At 58.4% G+C, this 20,438-nt stretch overlaps 8 protein-coding genes across 8 annotated transcripts; 5 read left to right on the top strand and 3 right to left on the bottom strand.

The window, feature by feature from the left end:
- Positions 1 to 375: 375 nt before the first annotated feature.
- Positions 376 to 2,350, bottom strand: UV8b_03489 (uncharacterized protein; the record flags this gene model as incomplete). The annotated part of the gene is made up of 5 exons (XM_043140987.1): positions 376 to 1,017; positions 1,172 to 1,439; positions 1,506 to 1,705; positions 1,768 to 2,047; positions 2,163 to 2,350. The coding sequence occupies 5 exons, from the start codon at positions 2,348 to 2,350 to the stop codon at positions 376 to 378; spliced, it is 1,578 nt and encodes a 525-aa protein (XP_042996921.1).
- Positions 2,351 to 3,844: 1,494 nt separating this feature from the next.
- Positions 3,845 to 4,172, top strand: UV8b_03488 (uncharacterized protein; the record flags this gene model as incomplete). Its single annotated transcript, XM_043140986.1, has 2 exons — positions 3,845 to 4,000; positions 4,083 to 4,172. 2 exons carry the CDS (start codon positions 3,845 to 3,847, stop codon positions 4,170 to 4,172), a joined length of 246 nt encoding a protein of 81 aa, XP_042996920.1.
- Positions 4,173 to 4,331: 159 nt separating this feature from the next.
- Positions 4,332 to 6,207, top strand: UV8b_03487 (uncharacterized protein; the record flags this gene model as incomplete). The annotated part of the gene is made up of 3 exons (XM_043140985.1): positions 4,332 to 4,589; positions 4,661 to 4,766; positions 4,841 to 6,207. The coding sequence occupies 3 exons, from the start codon at positions 4,332 to 4,334 to the stop codon at positions 6,205 to 6,207; spliced, it is 1,731 nt and encodes a 576-aa protein (XP_042996919.1).
- Positions 6,208 to 6,863: 656 nt separating this feature from the next.
- UV8b_03486 (uncharacterized protein) lies at positions 6,864 to 7,850 on the bottom strand (the record flags this gene model as incomplete). Its single annotated transcript, XM_043140984.1, has 3 exons — positions 6,864 to 7,121; positions 7,294 to 7,557; positions 7,848 to 7,850. 3 exons carry the CDS (start codon positions 7,848 to 7,850, stop codon positions 6,864 to 6,866), a joined length of 525 nt encoding a protein of 174 aa, XP_042996918.1.
- Positions 7,851 to 10,478: 2,628 nt separating this feature from the next.
- UV8b_03485 (uncharacterized protein) lies at positions 10,479 to 11,580 on the top strand (the record flags this gene model as incomplete). Its single annotated transcript, XM_043140983.1, has 3 exons — positions 10,479 to 10,736; positions 11,354 to 11,443; positions 11,536 to 11,580. 3 exons carry the CDS (start codon positions 10,479 to 10,481, stop codon positions 11,578 to 11,580), a joined length of 393 nt encoding a protein of 130 aa, XP_042996917.1.
- A 639-nt stretch (positions 11,581 to 12,219) lies between these two features.
- On the bottom strand, positions 12,220 to 12,811 carry UV8b_03484 (uncharacterized protein; the record flags this gene model as incomplete). Its single annotated transcript, XM_043140982.1, has 3 exons — positions 12,220 to 12,515; positions 12,652 to 12,736; positions 12,797 to 12,811. 3 exons carry the CDS (start codon positions 12,809 to 12,811, stop codon positions 12,220 to 12,222), a joined length of 396 nt encoding a protein of 131 aa, XP_042996916.1.
- Positions 12,812 to 13,685: 874 nt separating this feature from the next.
- Positions 13,686 to 15,883, top strand: UV8b_03483 (uncharacterized protein; the record flags this gene model as incomplete). The annotated part of the gene is made up of 2 exons (XM_043140981.1): positions 13,686 to 13,787; positions 13,859 to 15,883. The coding sequence occupies 2 exons, from the start codon at positions 13,686 to 13,688 to the stop codon at positions 15,881 to 15,883; spliced, it is 2,127 nt and encodes a 708-aa protein (XP_042996915.1).
- Positions 15,884 to 18,530: 2,647 nt separating this feature from the next.
- UV8b_03482 (uncharacterized protein) lies at positions 18,531 to 20,008 on the top strand (the record flags this gene model as incomplete). Its single annotated transcript, XM_043140980.1, has 2 exons — positions 18,531 to 18,629; positions 18,773 to 20,008. 2 exons carry the CDS (start codon positions 18,531 to 18,533, stop codon positions 20,006 to 20,008), a joined length of 1,335 nt encoding a protein of 444 aa, XP_042996914.1.
- Positions 20,009 to 20,438: the final 430 nt, after the last annotated feature.

Raw genomic sequence — 20,438 nt, 5'->3', positions numbered from 1 at the left:
GCCAAGTTTGACTTGTGGCGGGAAGAAGGGGTATGGATTTGCTTGACAAGCGTGGGGAAGGGGTGGGAGCATTGATCAATGGAGCTTTACACAATGGGCATTGGGGTTGCTATCAAGAACTCAATCTGGGGTCATGGAACAAGTCAAGGCACAAGGGTGTGATGCCGCACGGACGGTTATTTTATTGGTGGCTTTTTCGTTGCTTCTCTCTTTATCGTGGGCATTTATTTATTCACCACCATTGAGGGTGCTCTTGCGGTCTTGTTTGCTGGCAAACATTTCAGTTGCTTCGCAAAGAAAGGAAAGACAGGGGGATAAAAAAAAGGGAAAATGGCTCTCGAAGCAACCATGCATGCTTTTACATAGAATCAAGAATCAGGAACCCCAGCGGTTAATAAACTCGGCCTTCTTCTGACTTCCAGCCAAAACAGCCTGTCCCTGCAGGTAGCGCAGCTTCTCCTTTGCCTTGTCGACTTCCTGTTCCAGGACGCGAATGGAGGCTTCGACATCAGGATCCACCATTTTCACGTCGCCAAACGGGCTTTCCGCGAGGAGGCTATCTCGAAGAAACTGATTCGCTTTCCTGGCGTCGTCGAGATACGCCCGTGTGGTTGTCTCGAAGCTCTCCTGCGCAGCCCTTGCCACCTGGTCGTATTTGCGGGTGCGATCGGCCAGGGTTCGCTCTAGAGCAGCGATCCTGTCTCGCTCGCCGGCTTCTTCGGGCAGCGATATGGCAAGGCGTTCGAGGAGCGTCTCCAGCGGGGGCCTCGCTTCCGCCCCGAGTGATTGTCTCGGTGCACGAGCGTCAGCGGCGTTGCTGCGCTTCTTTACGGGGGATTGACTCGTTGACGACGGCGGCATGGCCGTCTGGCCGCCGGGGAAGGGGACCTCGACGGCCATTTCCGCCCTTGCCACGGAGGCAATGGAGGCGGAAGCGGCCTGGTAGGACTTGTGCGACTCGACGTGTGCACGTAGCCTGGCCATTCTATCCAGTAGATAGGTCAGGCAGTCGTCCACCTGGGATAGGGGCGGCGTTTTAGATCGGGGGTCAGCAAAAAAAAAAAAAAAAAAACGACGACAAAAGAAAGGAAGGAAGGAAGGAAAGAAAGAACAGCCGCACACTTGTGCTACGGGAGATTGGGTCGGAGGGGGGCGCGGTTTGGCAGCGTACGTATTTCAATGAAGAGGCGGTTTTGCTAAGGCTCTGTCCGCTCCTTGCGGCAATGTGCTCGAGTGCCGGCTCGACATGCTGCTTCTCTGCTGCCATTTGGGCGACGGGGAAAATCTCCGAGTAGAGCGACTCGACTTCTTCCTGGAGATGTGCGACTTGTTGGCTGGTCGCTGGTGCGACAGTGTTGGAGTGCTCTGCCGCGACGAGCGCTTCCAGGTACACCATGTCTAGCCTGGCGCGAACAGCTTCCACGGTGGTGTTGATCAGGCTTGGATTCCGTCCTGTTAGAAACACCTCGGGTGACTGATCTTTTTTGGGCATGGTGTATTCGTACCGCATGGACGCCGCTCGGAGCTTTTCCGTGGCGAGCGCTTCATCGGGATCAGGTTGGTCCAGCTCGCAACCCAGCTTTTGAAGGCTCGAGAGCAGCTTGTCGTCGGATTGCAGCACGGCCGCGACGCCATGCGCGAGCGCTGGCCCTTGGTCCTGCATCTCGGCGAGGCTCAAGTGGATTTCTCGCGACAGATTCTCCACCTAGGATCTTTCTTAACCAGCGCGTCGGTTTTCATCATGCCGGCCAACCGCTTCGCACTGACCTCCATCGTGAGCTGATGGCGCTCCTGCTCATTCTGACGCCTTTGGACGCGCTCGAGCTCTTCTCGCTGGGCCGCAGTCTCGGCTTGCTTCTTGGCCATTCGGGAGACGGCGTCATGCTGCTGCCGCAGGGTTTCTGTCTGCCTAGCTATGTGCTCCGTGGAGCGTCCGAGTTCTTCGGTAGCCACTCGCAGCTCATCCTCGGTTACTGCTCGCACTTGAGCGAGATCATGCGAGCCCGCCAGCTCGTCCACGCGCCCCCTCTTGTCCAACTCGACGTATCTGCCGCCCGCGACGATTAGCCGCGTGCCCGAGACCCAAGGGAGCCGTTTCCGTTTTCCGTTCCCGCGAGCGCCCGGCAGGAAGACCAGAGGGAAGAGGCGCCGGGTGGACCTACGTCTCGAGCTCGTCGGGTGTCAGCAACGTGTCACTCCGCAGGTGCAAGCGTATCCATTCAGCAAACGGGGGCCCTCGGTCGGGATCGCCCAGCGCTGCTTGCACGTCATCCCGTCTCAGGGGGATGCCGCATGCACGAGACGCTCTCAGGGCAAGCGACTCGGCCTTTTCTCTCAGTTCGGCATCCATGCGGGCGGTAAGGCGAAGCGAGGTGGCGTTGGTGAGGATGCGCGTCGTTGCCGAGGAGCCAGGAGGGGAGGGTTTCTCAGCGTGTACAGTATCACGGTTCTACGGCGGCTTCCTGACCGCCTCTGCTGACCGGGGCGGATTTCCTGGCCGGCGGGGTGAGTGGTGAGCTGAAGCAAGCCAATCGGCAGGACGATGGCCTCAAGCTGTTTGTTGACAAAAGCCTGAGCCCAACGCGGCTTTGAGGACGGAGTGGGCAGCGTGCGCAGATGAAGGTACGAAGGATGTCGCGATTTTACACGGCGGAGGTGTTGGGTAAAAGTTGACCTGCAAAACATTAGGTACCTACCTACCTGTTGACATGCACCCAAGGTATGTACATTACAAACTGTGGTTGACAATGGGCAAACAACAATCGCCCAGCCGATTTAAGCCCGGGAGCTGATGTCAACCAGACTGCTTGCTGGGGCCTGGCACAGTGCGCAGCGAGCGCACTAACCGACCCGCCCTGCACACCACCACGGCCACCACCACGGCCACCACCACTGGCTGCACTGCGCGCCCTCGGCAAAGCGGAGCTCGGGCCTGCTTGCAGCGCCAATGCCGCCAAGAGTGAATCTGCCAGGGCAGCCAGGGGTTGCTCGTGGCGCCCTGGTCCACCGCCCGGGCCCCTGACCGGCTACGGCTCCCCCACGTCGCACAGAAGCGTCAGGTCCGCCGTTCCCAGCCTATCAGGTTGCCTCGACATGTTCAACAAGACCCATCAGCTCAGTTCGACGTCACTGATTGACTTGGGCGACCCCCCGTCATGTGTCGTGTGTTTGTTGCGCCCATCATGGGGCAGGAACAACCCATTCACATCCACCCTCCCCCACCCCCCTTGAGCTGTGTCCGGTATCGCAGCAAGCTGACAATCTCCAGTCTCCTCCCTTTGCATGAACCAGGCAGATCAACACCGTGATGCCTTTCCGGGCCCTGACGCATCGTCGGACCAAGATGAAACCGCGCAGTCTCTCGCGTCTCCGGCACCTCTCCTCCGGGGAGTGAACCAGGTTGAGCCGGTTTTGACGACCTGTTGCGCAATCCAAACCCCCGGCTCGGACAGGCCGTGCGTGCCTGGATGTGTGTGCTCACAGCTCAACGCACAGCAGCAAGCCGTGTTGCAAACTAGAAGCCGGGCGACTTTTCTTGTTTGACCATCCTCTTCGCCAAATCCTCCAATTCGAACGACGCTACTCGGGCGTGTGAGCAATGCGCGGCTTCTTGTTATCAGGCCGGGTGGATCTGATTGGGGCAGCGCAGGCTTTGGCTGCCCCGAGGCGAATCGCTAGATCATGGCCATGTCAATGTCAGCCCTCGGAAGAGAGAAGCACGTCCAGCTCTGTGCCTGCGAGAAAACGTTGCATTTGGAATTCCCCATCTGCAGGTCCGCGAGTCTGGAAACTCGGAGCCAAAGTCCAAGCGCAGTCGTTCCCTCAATCACAACGCCAATTTCCAATGACCAACGTCTGCTCCTTGGCGAATATAACTGAACGTCTGGTCCCGGCATCTCGAGGTCCGGCTTGTACGATCAAGGATGATTTGCCACATGGTAGTCGGGACTACGTATACACGGGTCACGTCTCAAGCGCTCCTCCGGAGATACTGCCCATGGTGAGGACTAAATGTTTCTTGTTTCAACAGTCTCCCTATATTCCATGGTTGAAACATCCCCAGTGTAACAATCCTTATATAGATCAAACTCCGGCACGGCATTGCCCGATTCTTCACCATCGCACACCAGACTCCGACATCTATTTCGAGAACCTTGACCGTTGCACAGTGAACAACTCACTGCCCCGGACTGCGCACATGGTGCGTATTCTTCTCCGAATAGCCGTCCAAAACAATTCCATGTCACAAGGCTTCGGTGTTAAAGCAGCTTCAACCCTTAGCGAGCTTCCCGTTTCTTGTCACCACCACCGAACCACCGAATCAAGACATCATGGCCAGACCCAACTCGAATCTTTGGCGAAGCAGACGGAGCGAAATCCTTGATCATGTTATTCAACTGTTTTTCATTTCGCTCATCTACATACTGGGCGAGTCAAACGTCATAGCGGTGAGTGTAGCGCTAGTACCGGCGCAACTGCAATACTTTGCCTCCATTCTCGGCATGGTTTTGGTCTTTGTCACCATGACGGCATTCGGCAGCGCGTTTCGGCGCTGCGATGACTTTTATTACCAATGGATCAAAGCCAGGGTAAGAGAAAAACAAAATCAGTGGATATGCCACAGGTCCCGTTTCGTTTCTTTTTCTCAGGCGAGGTACAGGTCGACTTCATCAATGCCAATCTCGGAGTAGGCTTCACCGTGCCCATCATTATGCTGAAGCACGTTCTCGGCATCAGAGATATCGGATACATTGCCGCCACTTCTGGTGAGTTGAAGGCTCTTGTTTTCTCAGAGGAAATTGTCCTCGGCGTTGAGTCATAAAGACCTAATTGGGCTTAGTTGTTACCAACATCACATCATGGGTTGCTGTGTTTCTCCTCAGCCTATCCGGATTATCACTGATTCGGAAGATTCGGCACCGTGGTTCAGAAGATGCGCAATGCAGCCCTCCTATCGTCGTGGTTGCTGGTTCATCGTCATTGGAGGCTCAGGAGAACGCATGCCTCGCCACTCTTGGGCCCTTTGAGAGGCAATGGCAGCATTCAGCGGCGGCGATGGCTGATGATCAATCATCTTCCTCCAAAGAAGACTTTGCAGACGACCAACCCATCAATGCACCCACTCCGGAACGACCAGACAAGAGCTTGTGGTACTTTCTCAAGACCAATGGCTATCCTTTGTTCTGCCTTGTCGGAATAGTCTCAGTAGGCGTTCCGCTAGAGGTCAAGTTCCGAGATAGTCGGGCCATGGATGGTTTCGCGCTCTGGATGTGCTGGATCATCTCGGTGCGCCTGCAGCGCATGATGAAGTCTGCGTACTTTCTTACAGCCAACATGCGGTACCGGCATACATTGTCCACCATGATCAACCCAGTATTAGCCACTACGATGCTCATGCTCGGATACACTCGTCTGAGGGGGGCAATACAGCAGTTTGAAGGAGGTATCAGCAAAGTTTTGGGGGGCTTCAGCAGCGGCACCCCTCTGTATTCCATCTGGGCAGCCCTCGTCATGCCGTCGACCATGCCAGACAACCCGAGCCGATGGTTTGGCGCCGGCGACTTTGCGCTTTCCCTGCTGGAGTGTGGTATCGTCACCTGGGGTTTCAAGCTCTACGAATGCCGCCGTCAACTCTTTAGTCATGCCGGGGTTTGCATCGCTCTCTTCTCCTCCATTGCCGCCGCCGGAAATGTCTTTCTTTCCGTGCTTCTCGCCGGCATCCTAGGGCTCGAAGCGCCAGAGGCGCTGTCTTTTGCCGCTCGAAGCACGACGCTGGCTCTGGCCAAACCGGCAGTGAAGACGCTAGGGGGAAATCTAGCCCTCAACGCGACACTGGTGGTCAGCAATGGCATACTCGGCCAGCTGCTGTACCCGTTCCTGCTGGACAAGCTGAACGTGCCAGTGTCCAGCCAAGACGGGCCAGACACGGACAAGCAGAAAGATGGCAAGGACGACGGCGACAGCTGCACGACAGTCGCGGCAGGGGCTGCGATTGGCATCAACGGGGCGGCCATGGGCGTGTCGTACCTGTACGAGGTGAAGAGCCGTGCCGCGCCCTATGCAGCGCTCTCGATGACGCTCTTTGGGGTCATGACGGTGGTGTTTACGACCTTGGAGCCGTTCAAGGGCCTGGTCCTGCGGCTGGCCGCGCGGTTACATGATGCAGAGCCTACACGTGTGACATACAATGGGTTCGCCAGTATATAGCAACGCTTGACAGTGAGCTACGAGCCACGAGATACGAGCTACAGGTTACGAGCTACGAGTTACGAGCAGCAAGCGTCGAGCAACGGGACGAGCAACGAAGCAGCTAGATGATTACCCCAAAGTACGCCTGATAAGATACGAGAAGACGAGATTATGGTTATGGACGGCATTCCGGCTTCGGTTTGACGCGAGTGCGCACCAAGTAGGTTTTGGGGAAATGGGATAATGAGGGGCACGGTTCTTGGCTGGGGGGTTTTTTCCATACACGCAAGCGCACAAGCGTTTTCTTCATCACCCTTGCTTGGTCAGTGTTTGTTGAAACGATTGATTTACTTTTGATTGCCAAATGTACTTTTCCCGTCAGTAAAATGGGTACATGGGTAAATGAAGCTCTTTTTGAAACTGCGCGTTCCGTATTGAAGCCTTTTTTTATTTTTCCCCTTTCTTTTTTGGTCCCTTGGTCCTTTGGTCCTTGTCCCTATAGCGGACACGTTGCCGGCGCACATGTTGCCGGCGCACACTGTGGGAAATGATGCGCTGCATTCCGAGTGACTTTTGTTTTACTCCAACCTGCAAGAGGACAATTGATTAGTTGCCCGCCGCGATGGCTCTCCATGGCCTACGTACACGGGTGCTTGGCCAGGGGCGGCGGAAGCTCACCTCTCAATCAAATGCAATCCGCTGGCCGTCTCGACGACGCCGCTCATCTCGCCAGGCTTCAGAGCGAAAGCAGCATCCTCAAACTCCTTTTGCATGTCCCCGCGGCCAAAGTAGCCCAAATCGCCTCGTTTGCGTGCGGATGAGCAATCCGACTCGGTAGGGGCGACGTCGCCCAGAGGGGTCCCCTTCTTGATTTGCTGCTCGTGCGCCTTGATGATGACCATGGCTTCGTCCTTTGTTCGCGTGATCTCGGACTAGACAACGTTAGCAAAAGTTTTTTTGCCACCCGACCAGCAGAGAAAAGCGCTGCGCCTTGGGGCGCTTTCATCTTTAAACTTTTTTTTTTTTTTTTTTTTTTTCAATTTTTTTGAATCTGATTTGAATGGGGTTTTCCCCGGCACGGATCGAGTTCGGGGCTGGTTCTACCTCTCGCCAGCTGCTAGGCCGTCTGCTATCCTTGTGCTTCACCAACAGGTGGGCGGCGCGAATCTTGCCCTCCGGCACGCTGGGGACGGCACCCTGGCGCGAGTTGGCGCTGTGATGCGCGGCCATGTAGCGCTTCAGTTTGTCGGTATCGGTGCCGTGCGGAGGTTCCCATCTGGAGACCTTTTCGAGGGAGTTGAAGTAGTAGGGCAGGTTCTTGGAGTTGGAGTGGCGCACTTCCCAGTTGGGGGGGAGACCGGTGTCAGCCTGTTTGGATTGCGATTCGCGCACGACGAGCGGTTAGGTTAGTTGAGTGGGCGAGGGGGCGCACAGAGGCCGGTAGTATAGCAAAGAGGCGGAGGCTGGAAGGGAAGAGGGAAGAGGGAAGAAGAGAAAAGAAAAGACGAGACGAGGCGAGACGAGGCGGGTTTTCTCCTCGTTCTGTTTTCTGTGCGTGCCATGACAATGTTGAGCGCGGCGAAGCGCAGGGCAGCCAGAGCTGCTTCGGAAACGAGCTGCGAGTTCCGCGGAGGGGAGGGGCAGTAGACGGGACATACCATGATGGAAAGAGGGGCAAGAAGGGGAAAAGGAAAAGGAAAGGGAAAAGAAAAAGAGGGGGATGTTCCAAAGGGACAGAGAGAATGGGGAGATTTGGCGGTTTGGAAAGGGAAGCAGCTGGACGAGGCGGAGGGGGCGGGCGGTAGGAGAGGCGGCGCGCGCAGAGCGGTCGGTATATATAGTATATATATGTATATATATATTATATATATATGCAAATGGGGGAGAGGGCGGACGAGACAATGGCGCTGGCGGTCACGTTTGCGCGAGGGGGCCGGTCGGGACGGGTGATGCTGGCTGGGGGGATGGGAGATGGGTGATGGGTGATGGGTGATGGGTGATGGGTGATGGGTGATATCAGAATTGGGGACGGGACGGGATGGTGCAGAGGGGTACGGGGTACATGGGGCCTGGTACATGGGGTCTGGTACATGGGGTCTGGTACATGGGACCTGGTACAGGTGGGATACGAATGGCGGGCGGCGCGCCGGGTGGGTGATGTGGGTGGGTGAGGGCTGGGAGTTGAGGGCTGGGAGGGCTGGGAGGACCCGAGGGAGGTGTGCAGCCACGGCGGCGCCAGGAACTGGACGTGGACGGAACAGCAGCTGGGCGGAACAGCAGAAGAGCAGAGCAGAGCAGAGCAGAGCAGAGCAGAGCAGAGCAGAGCAGAGCAGCAGAGGTCAAATCAATGCAAGCAACATGGATCCATGGCTTGCCCCGGAATGTCTGCAGCCGTGCATGCCTGCATGTGGCCCGGTGACCTCGGGAGCGACTACGGAAAGGGACTGGAGATGCTGCCTGTGCCTGTGCCTGTGCCTGTGCCTGTGCCTGGCCCAGGCCAGAGAAGAAGTCACCGATCAAATTGATGACCACGTCGGGGCGGCTGCCATCAGACGGCTGCCATCAGACAACGTTGGACGGTCAGGTCAATGCATGTACGCTTCGCACCAGACTGCGACTGCATCAGAGCTTGCGCTGCACCATCCATCATCACCGGACCACATAGGAATCCATGTCGTGATTTGGCGCGGCCAGTTGACCCCTCTCAGCACCAATGGCGCGCCCCCGCCCCCGCGGCTGCTCACCTCCGTTACCCGCCCGCACTAAAAGGGCCAGGCCAGTCCCTAAAACAGCACCAAGACAGTTGACACAAGACGTCTGGTGCATGCTCCAGACTGGACGTACCAGACGCCAGACAGTGCGCGCCCTGTAAGCGGGCCTACAGGGCCGGCTTACTACGTGCCTCGCGAATGACCCGGCGGGGGGGGGGGGGGGGGGGTCACGAGGAAAACGGCGAGCGCGGCACCGCAGGGCGCAGACGGGCTTTCATCCCCTGCATCGAGGTCACGCCTCGCTGCGGAAAACTGGGCCGCGTGGCTGCATTAGGCGGTGGTTTTAGATGCGAGTTTCTTTTTTTTTTTTGTTTGGTTTTGTCTGCATTGGGCCGGCACCATGGTGCGGTGCGAGGTGGGCCGACGGCGTCGGGGCAGTTGATGACTTGCAGATAGATACTGTAGGATGGGGCGCTCGGCCGTTTGGGGAGGGAAGCCTGCGATGCCGCGGTTTTGCCGCAGCCCGTTTGGATGCCAGGTGCCAGGCTGGGGGGTGGTTGATGCTGACTGTCGGCTCGGTTGCGTTGCGATGCGTGCGTTGCGTGCGTTGCGTGCGTTGCGTGTGTTGCGTGGCGAGCGGGAGGGGAGCGTGGGGGACCAAAGTCAGGTGTGAAGATGAGCAGGAGCGTAAAAGTAAAGGCAAAGAAAAAAAAGGAAAAAAAAGCAAAGGCAAAAGAAAGGGGGGGAAAAGGGAAAAGGAAGGGAAAAAAAAAAAGAAACTCGTCCAAGCCGGCCTGCCTTGAACCTACAGTACCTGCCTAAGGTACCTGGTAGCGATGCATGATACGGCGTATGTCGACGCACTTCTGCTCCCCCCGCGGCAGAAGTGATCAACAACGCAGGGACTTGCACTTGCAATAATAACGCATTGCATTGCATGTACGTACGTCGCATTTTATTTACGGATGCATTCCACGCCATGCTCTGCATCTAAAAGGGCATCATTTGTCTAGCCGAGCGCGCTTGGCCGGCTGCTCGTCGGAAAAAGCGACCTGTCCGGTGTTTTTTTTTTTTTTTTTTTTTTTTTTTTGTGGGTGGCGGGAAGCCTCCGCTTGCTTCTAAAAAGCCTTCTGTAGGAATCGAAGGTTTGAAGGCTTCAAGACTTGAAAAGTGAAAAGGAAAAGCTAAACAGCGAGGCAAACCCCCAGCAGAACTCGGTTAGTAAGCGTGGTGGCGGACTTCTCTTGCTCCTGCCCCACATGCTGGCCATCATCTTTTAACCTCTTTCCCTCCCAACGCGCGCATCCCTCTCCTTCACCACCAACTCACAAACTCACAAACTCACACACCCACAAACAGCGCACCCATTCACCGACTTCACGTGGCCGTATCTGCCTTTTCGACAGTTCTCTCACCTACGCTCTTCGTCACTCCCCTTTCACCATAATTGCCAAATTATCTTATCCCGTATCTAGCAAGACTTGGAACCCAGATACAGTGCTAGGCAGACGTGCCCATATCCCCGCTCGCAGTCCACCTCATTCATCGTCAAGACACACCTTTTCTACCGTTGCGGCAATGGCCACTCCGCAGTCGACAACGTCGTACGAGGGCTCCGGCTCCAAGAAGCTGGAGCAAATCACCTTCCGATTCTGCTCGGAATGCTCCAACATGCTGTACCCCAAGGAGGATGAAGACGCCCACAAGCTGCAGTTTACCTGCCGAACCTGCCAATACACCGAGGCAGCCCAGTCGACCTGTGTCTTCCGCAACGTCCTGAACAATTCGGCCGGCGAGACGGCCGGCGTGACCCAGGACGTTGGATCTGACCCGACGGTTAGTCATTCTCCACCTGTTCTTTGCTTGGCCTGTGGGTGCATTATTTTCTGCCTCGTCTGTGGAGACGTAGCGACAGACGCAAGCATGGAGAACATGGTGAGGAAGAAGCCAGCAAAGGACGGCCAAGACTCCACCGACCCGTGTCAACTCGACCTTGTCTGTTGCGGAATCGGCGATGCCTTTGCCGAGTATGACGAAGAAGAAGTCGACCACACCGACGATTGCGGCGGCCTGCCCAGTCCTCCCTTAACGGCTCCCTCGTCCGAGTCGACCTCCCACGCCGGGTTCGCGAAAGATGCTGCCCTTTTTGCTGCCTCTTGAAGCTTGATGCAAACCATGTCGCCGAGTGGCACCTCCTCCGACACGCTTCAATATCCGGTTGCGGGCTGGTATGATCGACTACCATCACCCGGATCCTATCTCGCCATGTCAGGACAGTTCCTACGATAGGAAAGGGGTTTCTAGACAAGTTGCGAGCAGCTGCAGCGGCTGCGTGTCTCTCCCTTATTTTTTTTTATTTTTATCTCTTTTTTTTTCGGGACTCGTCAACGTTTGCCTCTGAACCTGCTGGCTGACGCATGTTTCTTTCTTCTTCTTTTCTTCCTTGGCCACAGCTTCCTCGGTCGAACAAGACGTGCCCCAGATGCAACCACGAAGAAGCGGTGTTTTTTCAGTCTCAGGAGCGAAGTGCCGAAACTGGCATGGTAAGCAGCACCTTGATGCCGCCGTCTCTGCGAGACACGTTTACTTTATGCTGCAGTCAAGTACGGTATGCTGACACGGCCCGGATGGAAAGAAACTGTTTTACGTCTGCTGCGAATGCGGTTTTATTTTCGGCTAGTATCCCCCACGCGTTATGATACCCAGAGGGCGTGACCCAGTTCGCGATGCTGTTGGTGACTGTGATGATGATGTCACCCGACTTGCGAACGGGGTTGATTTGTTGGATTGGCGTTGGGTTAGCATACTGTATTGGCGTCGGCGTACGGTTGTATTTTTATACGTTTTAGATTATAATGCAGTGTGGATCAGCCAAGAGATGTGGATTTGCGAGTATGGGGGCTTGAACGGGCCTATCGTTTGTTTGAAGCACGGTTGTTTCTTCCGAACGCGAGATGTGATGAAGTTGGATACTGCAACGGAGCCATGGAGCCATGTAAAGGTCAAAAGTCGTGAGTTTGAGCGTTTGCGCTCCGGGTGATGAATGCCTCGAAAATGCCAGTATGTAATGTACAACAATCCCCGCCTCGCACCTTCATAGATGCCATGATGTTTATCTGCCATGCAGTGGCCCGACATGACGCTCGGTATACATTCCCATGCCTTGAGATCCCTGCCCGCCAGCCACAGCGCGCGCCAGCCGTTCTCCTCTCCGCTGTTCTTTCTTTTCTTTCCCTGCATTCTGTCGTTTTATTTTTATTCTTATTTTTATTTTTTTTTGCTTTCACTTTTTCATACGCGGCCCCCCCCCCCCCCCCCGCTAGGCCTGCATCGGGGCCATGGACAGGATCTTGCTCCACTTCTTCCTCTTGAGCTCGGCGCCGACGACGCCGTTGATTCGCGATCCGACCGGGTCGCCGGACTTGTTGAGCAGCACGCAGGCGTTGTCGTCGAAGCGGACGACGGAGCCGTCGCGTCTTTGCATGGGGTACCGGGTGCGCACGACGACGGCGTGGCGGATGTCGCCGCGCTTGACTTTGGCGGCGGCCGAGATGCCGGCCATGCCGGAGGAGGAGGCGCCTCGTTGTTCCTGGACGACGACGATGATGCGGTCACCTGTTGGGGGGGGGGGGGGGGGGGGGAGGGGGTTGGTCAATGGATGTGTCTGAGCGAGACGGAGAGAGGGAGACGGAAAGACGGAGAGGGAAAGACGGAAAGACAAAAGACGGCAAAGTCCAGAGCAACGGCGTACCGATTCGGGCGTGGCGCTTCTGGCCGACAATCAGGGCGCATTCGACAAGCGCAGCGCCAGAGTTGTCGATGCAGTTGAGCATCGTCTGAAGACTCGTTAGCGGCCAGACTGCGACGACCAGGCGTCATGGCTCGGTGGTGTCTACCTTGAGCTGAATCATGTTGGCGAGAGAGAGAGAGCCTGCGACGCCGCAGCTTCCTTTTTAGACCAGCTTTGCGCCTTGTGGCAGTTGGCTCATACCCATCCAGCCCTCTTTTGGCGTCGAGGCAGGTCGAGCGAGGTTCAACGATCCCATCAAAAGGTCTGTCCCGTCACGTGCGCGGTCACGACGAGCGGCGCCGTTGCGGTCGCCCGGCCAGCGAGCTTCAGGGGGGCTGGGTTGGGTTGATGGCTCCAGACCCCATGTTATCCACCCACACTGCAGGGGTCGAGGCCCTGAGAGAGCGCCAGCCAGGAGGTGCAGGCAGATGCAGGCCTCGGGCTTTTCCACCTCGACCCAGAGCCAACGCCGCCGCATGTCTGCAACTCGACACCCAAACTTGTCGACTTCCCCCCGCGGCACCGATCTTGCCTTGCCGCTCAACTTTTGCCTTGTTTCCCGGCTGCGTCGTCCGCTCCAAATCCGCACAACTTCCCGTAAGAAGGTTGCTTACAGGGTATGACGTCGTGAGAACAGGGACGAGACGACTGGTTGGCTGGCCGAGCAGGGACGCACACAACTCTTTCATACGGGCTCTCTCTCCCCTTTGGCACCTGGGCGCATGTTGACGACTCCTCCGGTGCGGGTTCTACAAAGGGACGTGATTGCTGACCAGTCGATTTTTTTTTTTTTTTTGGAGTTTCCTGCGCAGCGGAGAGAACGGCTCCTTCAAGGCAAAAATCTGGTCTCTGGGTTCCTGCAGTGGCCGGCGGACAGACACGAATCGAAACTTTGACGCTGTGCTGTCCTGGGGACTGAATGGCCGTTGGAGACTGAGGCGTGCAAAGAGACGCACTCGTGTGGAAAGTCCTACGAGATCATCTGCCGGGAAGAAATGCCTCTGCCCAAGGCTGCATCATCCTCGACGAAGCATCGCCTCACCCTCGCTCAATTGTCGGCGTACGATGACATCTTGACCGATGCTTTGGTCGATCACGTTAGTGGAGTCCCGGACCGCCGTGTCAACGGCGGGGAAAAAGGAAGAAAAACTGACGTTCGCCCCGATAGGTGTACTACTGGACAACCGTTCCAAAGAACAGGCCCTCGTACCACGCTTCGCGGGGCATTTTGGAGCATGCCATGTGCAAAATCATCCAGGATGAAGTCATCCTCAACAGAAACCTGGCCGCCGCCGAGGAGAGGCTGCTGGCCACGGACGGGCTGAAGCGGTTCGTGGGCGGGCTGAGGACGGGCAAGGAGCAGGACGACTTCAAGCGACACCTGAGGCGCTACGCGCAGATCTACATGCCAGACTGCTCCTGGGAGGTCAGCTCCACCAACCGGTACACGATTGTCTCGCACGAGGCCAGCATCACGGCGAGGCGGTACATCAAGCGCAACGAGTCCGTCAGGTACCTGACCGGGATCCAGGTGGTCATCACGCCCGACGAGGAGGAGGAGATTGCCGTCCGCAAGAAGGACTTTAGCATCGTCGTGAGCTCGCGAAGCAAGAGCACGAGCCTGTTCATGGGGCCCGCGCGCTTCGCCAACCACGACTGCGACGCAAACGCCAGGCTCATCACCACGAGCCACGCGGAGATCGAGATCGTCGCCGTCCGGCCCATTGAGCCTGGCGAGGAAATCACCGTTACGTACGGAGACAACTACTTTGGCGAGGGCAATCGCGAGTGCCTGTGCAGGACGTGCGAGAAGGGGCGGAGAAACGGCTGGCAGCCCGAGGAAGGTGCTGCTGCTGCTGCTGCTTCTGCTGCTTCTGCTTCTGCTGCCACGGCCGGGCGGGCGGGCACGGAAGAGGAGCCGGAGCCGAAGCAGGAAACGTACTCGCTGCGGAGAAGAAGGCGAGAGGGCAGTTCTGGCGGGTCTCGCACGCCTTCGGTCACTCCGGGCATGCGGCCGCGAGTGGCCAAGGCCAGGATCAAGGCCAGGGGCTCGCGACTGTCGGCCGCTCGCGACTCTGACGCCACGTCTCCTGCGCCCGGCTCCCCAGGCGGCCCAAGAAAGCGGTCGATGGACGACGACGCAATGGCCACACCTCCTCTGACGCCGGCCAAGAAGCTCAAGCATACCATGGAAGCTGCTGCCCCCGTCTACGCCGCCGCCGCCGCTGCCTCGAGGGACAGCTCAGTCAGCGGAAGCTCGGCCTCGGGCACTGATGAGGCCGCTTTGGAAACAGACGTCACCTGGCCGGAAAAGGAGGACAGTCCTGAGGCGCCTTTTGCAACGCCACTCAAGGGTAGGATGGGCGGGCATGACGACACCAAGCGATTGGATACTACCATGGCCGCCACGGCCATGTTGTCGCCGCCGTCGTCCCAGAGCGACATGGTCCAAGAGCTCCAGCCCATGCCCGTTTCGGCCTTGCCAAGCTCGCCCAGCAGCGGCAAGCCGCCAGCCATGGCTCCTCCCATCGCAGCCAGCATAGAGCGCGCGGACGACGACGAATGCGAAGCGGCAGCCTCGACGCCGCCGCTACCACCACCACCACCGCCGCCGCCGCCGCCGCCGCCCAAGCAGGGACGCGGACGCGCGAGGCAAAAGTCTCCTCCGCCGGCCAGAGTCCGCACCCCAGAGGACTACGTCCTCACCCCGCTGCTGCTCTCGGAGCCGGAGATGGCGTGGATCCAGTGCACAATCTGCAGCGAGTACTTTGTGCAGCAAAACGCCTACTTCACCCGCGCATCGTGCCCGCGGTGCGAGCGTCACTCCAAGCTGTACGGGTACATGTGGCCCAAGACGGACAAGGCGGGCCCCCTGGACAAGGAGGAGCGCATCCTCGACCACAGGATGGTGCACCGGTTCCTGACGTCGCACGACGAGCGCAAGGCCCGCGGCAGGAAGAGCTTGGCGGAGGGGGGGTGCGGCAGGGCGGCGGGGGAGGAGGCCGCGGAGCCGGAGAGGGGGCGACGGCGGCAGCGCAGGCGGCGGCGGGGGGGGGAGGCCCGCGACACCGTGGTGGTGAAGGCTTCGGAGGAGGAGGAGGCGGAGGAGGAGGAGGAGGCGGCGGAGTCGTCTGGCCCGCGGCGAAGCGGTCGCGCGCGGAGGGCGAGCAGCAAGCTGAGGAACGGGGCGTAGACGTCCGACGGGGCTGGAGAGGTGGCATAGCGGTTTGGTTTGCACGACGGACATGACGAGCTGGACATGACGAGTGTGCTTTTGTCAATGGCCATGTGGTACTCTGTACATGTATGAATATGCCCTGCGACGGGCCTTGTCGAGTGGTGCAGGGCCGCTGGGCCGGGTGATTGGTGACGGGAGCGGAGGATACGCACGCTCCCGAGCAGACAGCATGAGGCCTCGGGTGTCGCGCTGGGCCGTCGGTTGCCCTTGGGGCCAGCGCTGCCGGCGAGAGCAGGCGGGTTTGACGAGGCTCTCCGGGTCAACGCGTGCCACAGCAGTCGGGCAGCCGTCATGGGGACGCGTCCCGGCAGGCGATTCGCAGAAGCACGTTTACCGGGACTGCATGCTCGTGGGTCGGCAGTGACTCGACAAGCCCTGAATGGGCACACGTCGGCCAGTCAGCGCATCAGGGTCCAGCACTCACGGGGGCAGACAGACTCGTCCAACACGGCACAACCCAGGGCTGCGATGCAGCCACGATTGATTATCGGTCTGCACTCCACCTCCACCCTTGCGAGATGTCCCTGGGACAAGTCACGTGGATCCGCCGCGAGCAAAGCCCGATCCATTTACGCATGTCAAACTGTCAGAGGGCCGACGGACGTGTCGAGGATCGTCGGCTGCGGGCGTTCCTGTCACGCAAGGTGCGCGCTGGTAAAGTGCAAAGGATGGACGATGCGGCCGGGCAGGATACGAGGCGTGGACTCTCGTGCGGCACGAGGGCACGGGAGCCGGGAGTCCCGAGGATGAGACGCAACGTTGGACTGGGCTGGGCTGGGCTGGGCTGGGCTGGACTGGACTGGGACATGGCAGCTTGCATTGTATCGACCCTGCCCTGGCCCTCCCCCGTGATGTTTGCTGTTGCCAGGGAAGAACAGTGTCAAGGATTCCGAATACGAAACCCACGGACACGAGACGAAATCCAAAACGGCCGCGCAAGCTGACGGGACTAACTAACCCTTGCCTTTTTTTTTTTTTTTTTTGTGGCAACGGCGCCAGTTGACTGGCTGACTTACTCCGTACTTGTTCGCAGTGTCTTGGTGAAACAACCGTGCGGATGACGGACGACACGGTCCCCCGCCGCCCGCACCAGCCACATGGAGCTGACGCCAGCTCTTTTTGCTGCCGTGGCGGTCCTGCCGCCTGCGCCTGCGCCTGCGCCACAGATTGCCGCGTGAGCAAGGCAGGACAAAATCTAGGCGGTCAAAACACGACACGAGAAAAAAGAAAGAAAAAAAAAACACACAAAAAAAAAAAAAAAAAAAAAAAAAGGGGTCAAACTGGCTTGAAACTTTTTGTCCCTCTCGCTTGCTGCCTCGGACTCCCGCCCTCCGCTCTCCTGAGCAGAATTGTGTCCCGCCCGGCATGCTACATCGATCAAGCAGCCATCCCCGGCCGCCGGCATGCCCCTGCCAAGGTCCCCCCCTCCCCCACCCCCGTGTGCGGAATGGTGCGGGGTTCAAAGCGCGTTTCTTCTTTGCGCTTGTTGCTCCGCGCTCATTGGGGAGGGGATGGGATGGGATGGGACAGGCAGCGGGCCAAAACAGCCTTCAGAATCGGCAGAATCAACAGAATCAAGTCAAGCAAGTCAAGCAAGTCAAGCAAGTCAAGCAAGTCAAGCAAGTCCCCACGGCTCAGTGCTGGTCACGGCCGGGCCCCTGGCCAAGCAGATGACGCCAGCGAGCGCACGGTGGCCAGCCGGCCGGAATCAGGCTCGTTCTGCTCGTACCTACGGAGTACGTAGCTGTTGATCCGTGCTACCTGCTGGGCTGCTGCTGTACGGAATATCGTCGATACGAACTTGCACCTGGCCACTCTCTGACGCGTCCTGGTCAAGGCCCGAGGGAGGGCGACGGCGGCGACGGCGGCGACGGCGTCATTGGCGCCCTTTGGCCATTGGTACATTCACGTTTGATCCGTCGAACTGGCGACTTGCCGGAACCGCCGCCAGCTGGCTAGCATCTGCCAAGCTGCTGCTGGCTGCTGCTGGCTGCTGCTGGCTGCTGCTGGCTGCTGCTGGCTCCTGTTGCTTGCCAGTGCTGCTTTTGCTTGTCTGGGCCGTTTCACGTCGGCATGCGCCCGCATCTTCTCATTTGATGTTCTCTTGAAAACTTGAATCTGAATCTGCGTCCTTTCCAACACGGCGCCGTCGCCAGGTGTTTCCTCCTCCCGCCCATCGAATCGCCAACTCGTAGCGCCCTTACTCTTCACCTCGGCCTTTCTTTTCTCCCTCGGACGTCAACGTGATACGAGACTGAGACTGCCAGGCGTTGCCAACGGTCCCGGCAGCTGCTCGCACCTGTCGTCACCCCCCCCCCCCACAAGCCGCCTCCTAGCGCAATCGGTTGGCGCTGTTTTGCGGCAGGCTAACCCCAACACAGCCTCGTTTATAGCGCTGGACGCGCGTATTCAAGGCCTCAAACCACGGCTCGGGTCTCGTCCATCAAAACAGAAAAAGGACCAGCTCATCCCAGGGGGGGTTTCAGGGAGCTGATTCTTACTCCCCCCCTTTCGCGTGCATTCCCGGGTGGAGGGCCGGCTAGGAATATGATACAGGGCATTCTTCTTCACAACTTCTCACTTGCCTGAGGGTTTCGACGCAATGGCCGAACTCGGCGAACTCGGCGCTCTCGACGACGCTCCGCAGGGTGGATGGAAGGCTTCCAGCGGGATTCCCGTGCCCGACTTTGTCGAGCCAGTGGTGAGTGCACAACGATCCGGCTGGATGCAAGGCAACAGTTGGTTGCCTCTGTTCCTCTCTTCAGGCAAGAGTTGTGCCGAGGCTGCGCAAATCTGGTGTCTCCGTCATGGCTGGCCAATGTCTGACTTTGCGACCCCTTTCAGCTCACTGTTTCCGTCCTGCTCCTGGCAATCTTCTTCACCCGCAGAAGGGGTTACTCCTTGTCCAAGTCGGCGAATCCGTACCAACTGCTCCCCGACGAGGAGTCGCCGAGAAGCTCGGACGAGTATGGCGAGCTCCTGTACCGTCGGCAGAGCGACCGGCACCCCCCCAAATCCCGCTCTCTCGGCCCTTGCCTGCGCCTCACCACCCCAAACTCGAGCCGGTTTGCGCAAAACTGGCACTCCAGGGTCTTGCAAAAGTTTCCGTTTCTGATTGAAATGTTCTACTGGGGGGTCAGCTTCGGCGCGTACCGCTACACAAAGGTGCTCGCCCAGGCGGCGTATGGTGGTCGGCGAGGGCTGTGGGATTCGGCCCAACAGCGTGGGCTGGCCATTCTCAACCTCGAGGCTCTGCTGTGGGGAGGAGACGGACCGGCGCCCGGCAGGTGGCTCGAGTGGAGGATGCAACGTTGGTTCCTGCGCGGAGCCGAGCTGGGCGACTACCGAGCCTGGCTCTTGTCGTTGCTCAACCGCGGATACGCCCTGGTGCATTTGCCGGGCACCGTCTCGTTCCTGGCCTACTACTACACCGCCGCCTCGACGCACGCGCGCTTCTGCACCGTCCGTCGAACCATGACCATGACAAACTTTGTCGCCTTTGCCATCTTCGTCCTCGCGCCCACGATGCCACCGCGGCTGATGCCCAAAAAGTACGGCTTCGTCGATTCCGTCAGCCTCGAGGACGCCGAGTCCGTGTGGATGGGGGGCGACTTTGTCAACCTGCTGGCCGCCATGCCCAGCATGCACTTTGGCTACGCATTCTGCATCGGCTGCACATTCATTGCCGAAAGCGGCGTCCTCGACGGGGTGTCTTGCCGGCTCGGAAGTCTGGCCACGGGCCGGTCGGCAGCAAGCCTGGACGAGGACGGGGACGGGGACGGGGACGGGGACGGGGACGGTTGCGAAGCAGCGGTCGAGACCCGTCGCGGCGCGTTTGCGAGAGCCTGCATGTTTGCGTTTGGGGTTTGGTACCCGACGTGGATGCTCGTCACAATCGTCAGCACGGCCAACCACTATTTCCTGGACGCCTTTGCGGCCATGCTGGTCTGCCTGGCGGGCTACATGTCGAATCGAGTGCTCTGCGTCTTCCTACCGGTCGAGGACTACCTGCTGTGGGTCCTGAGACTGGAGAAGCCGGTCCCGACGACTGGGTGGAGGAAGAACCTGGCAGTCTTGTAACGATGGCATTTGCACAGGAAGATGACGATGTAGCTGACGAGACTTTTTTCTTTTTTCTTTTTTCCCCTGGCTTCTCTTCTTGTCGGTTGGGTTGCTGCAACCAGGTCTCGGCGCGTTTCGAACGCGACCGAGTCAGCCGCGCCAATGCTCGTTTCGAGACGGCCGCAGTGACGCGTTGATGAGGGTGGCATCTTGGGGGATTTCGACGAGCTCGCGATACCTGTGCATACCGTAGCGTAGCGATGGGGCGTGCGAGTAAATACGTGGTGGTGGCCACCTAAAACCGATACCGACTGCTCCCGTCGTTCGTGGTTGCAGCAGGCGTCTCACCGATGTGGTCCTCGAGTCGTAAATGTATGTTGCCCGCCTCAGGCCACGGTTCAAAAACCTTGCCGCAAGTTTATCCGGACTAGTCCACGAGGGGACATGA

Source organism: Ustilaginoidea virens, chromosome 3, assembly GCF_000687475.1.
Source record: "Ustilaginoidea virens chromosome 3, complete sequence".
NCBI classification, from domain to species: domain Eukaryota; kingdom Fungi; phylum Ascomycota; class Sordariomycetes; order Hypocreales; family Clavicipitaceae; genus Ustilaginoidea; species Ustilaginoidea virens.
The sequence above is the reverse complement of the archived record's forward strand: the minus strand, read 5'-3'. Positions and strand labels throughout refer to the sequence as shown.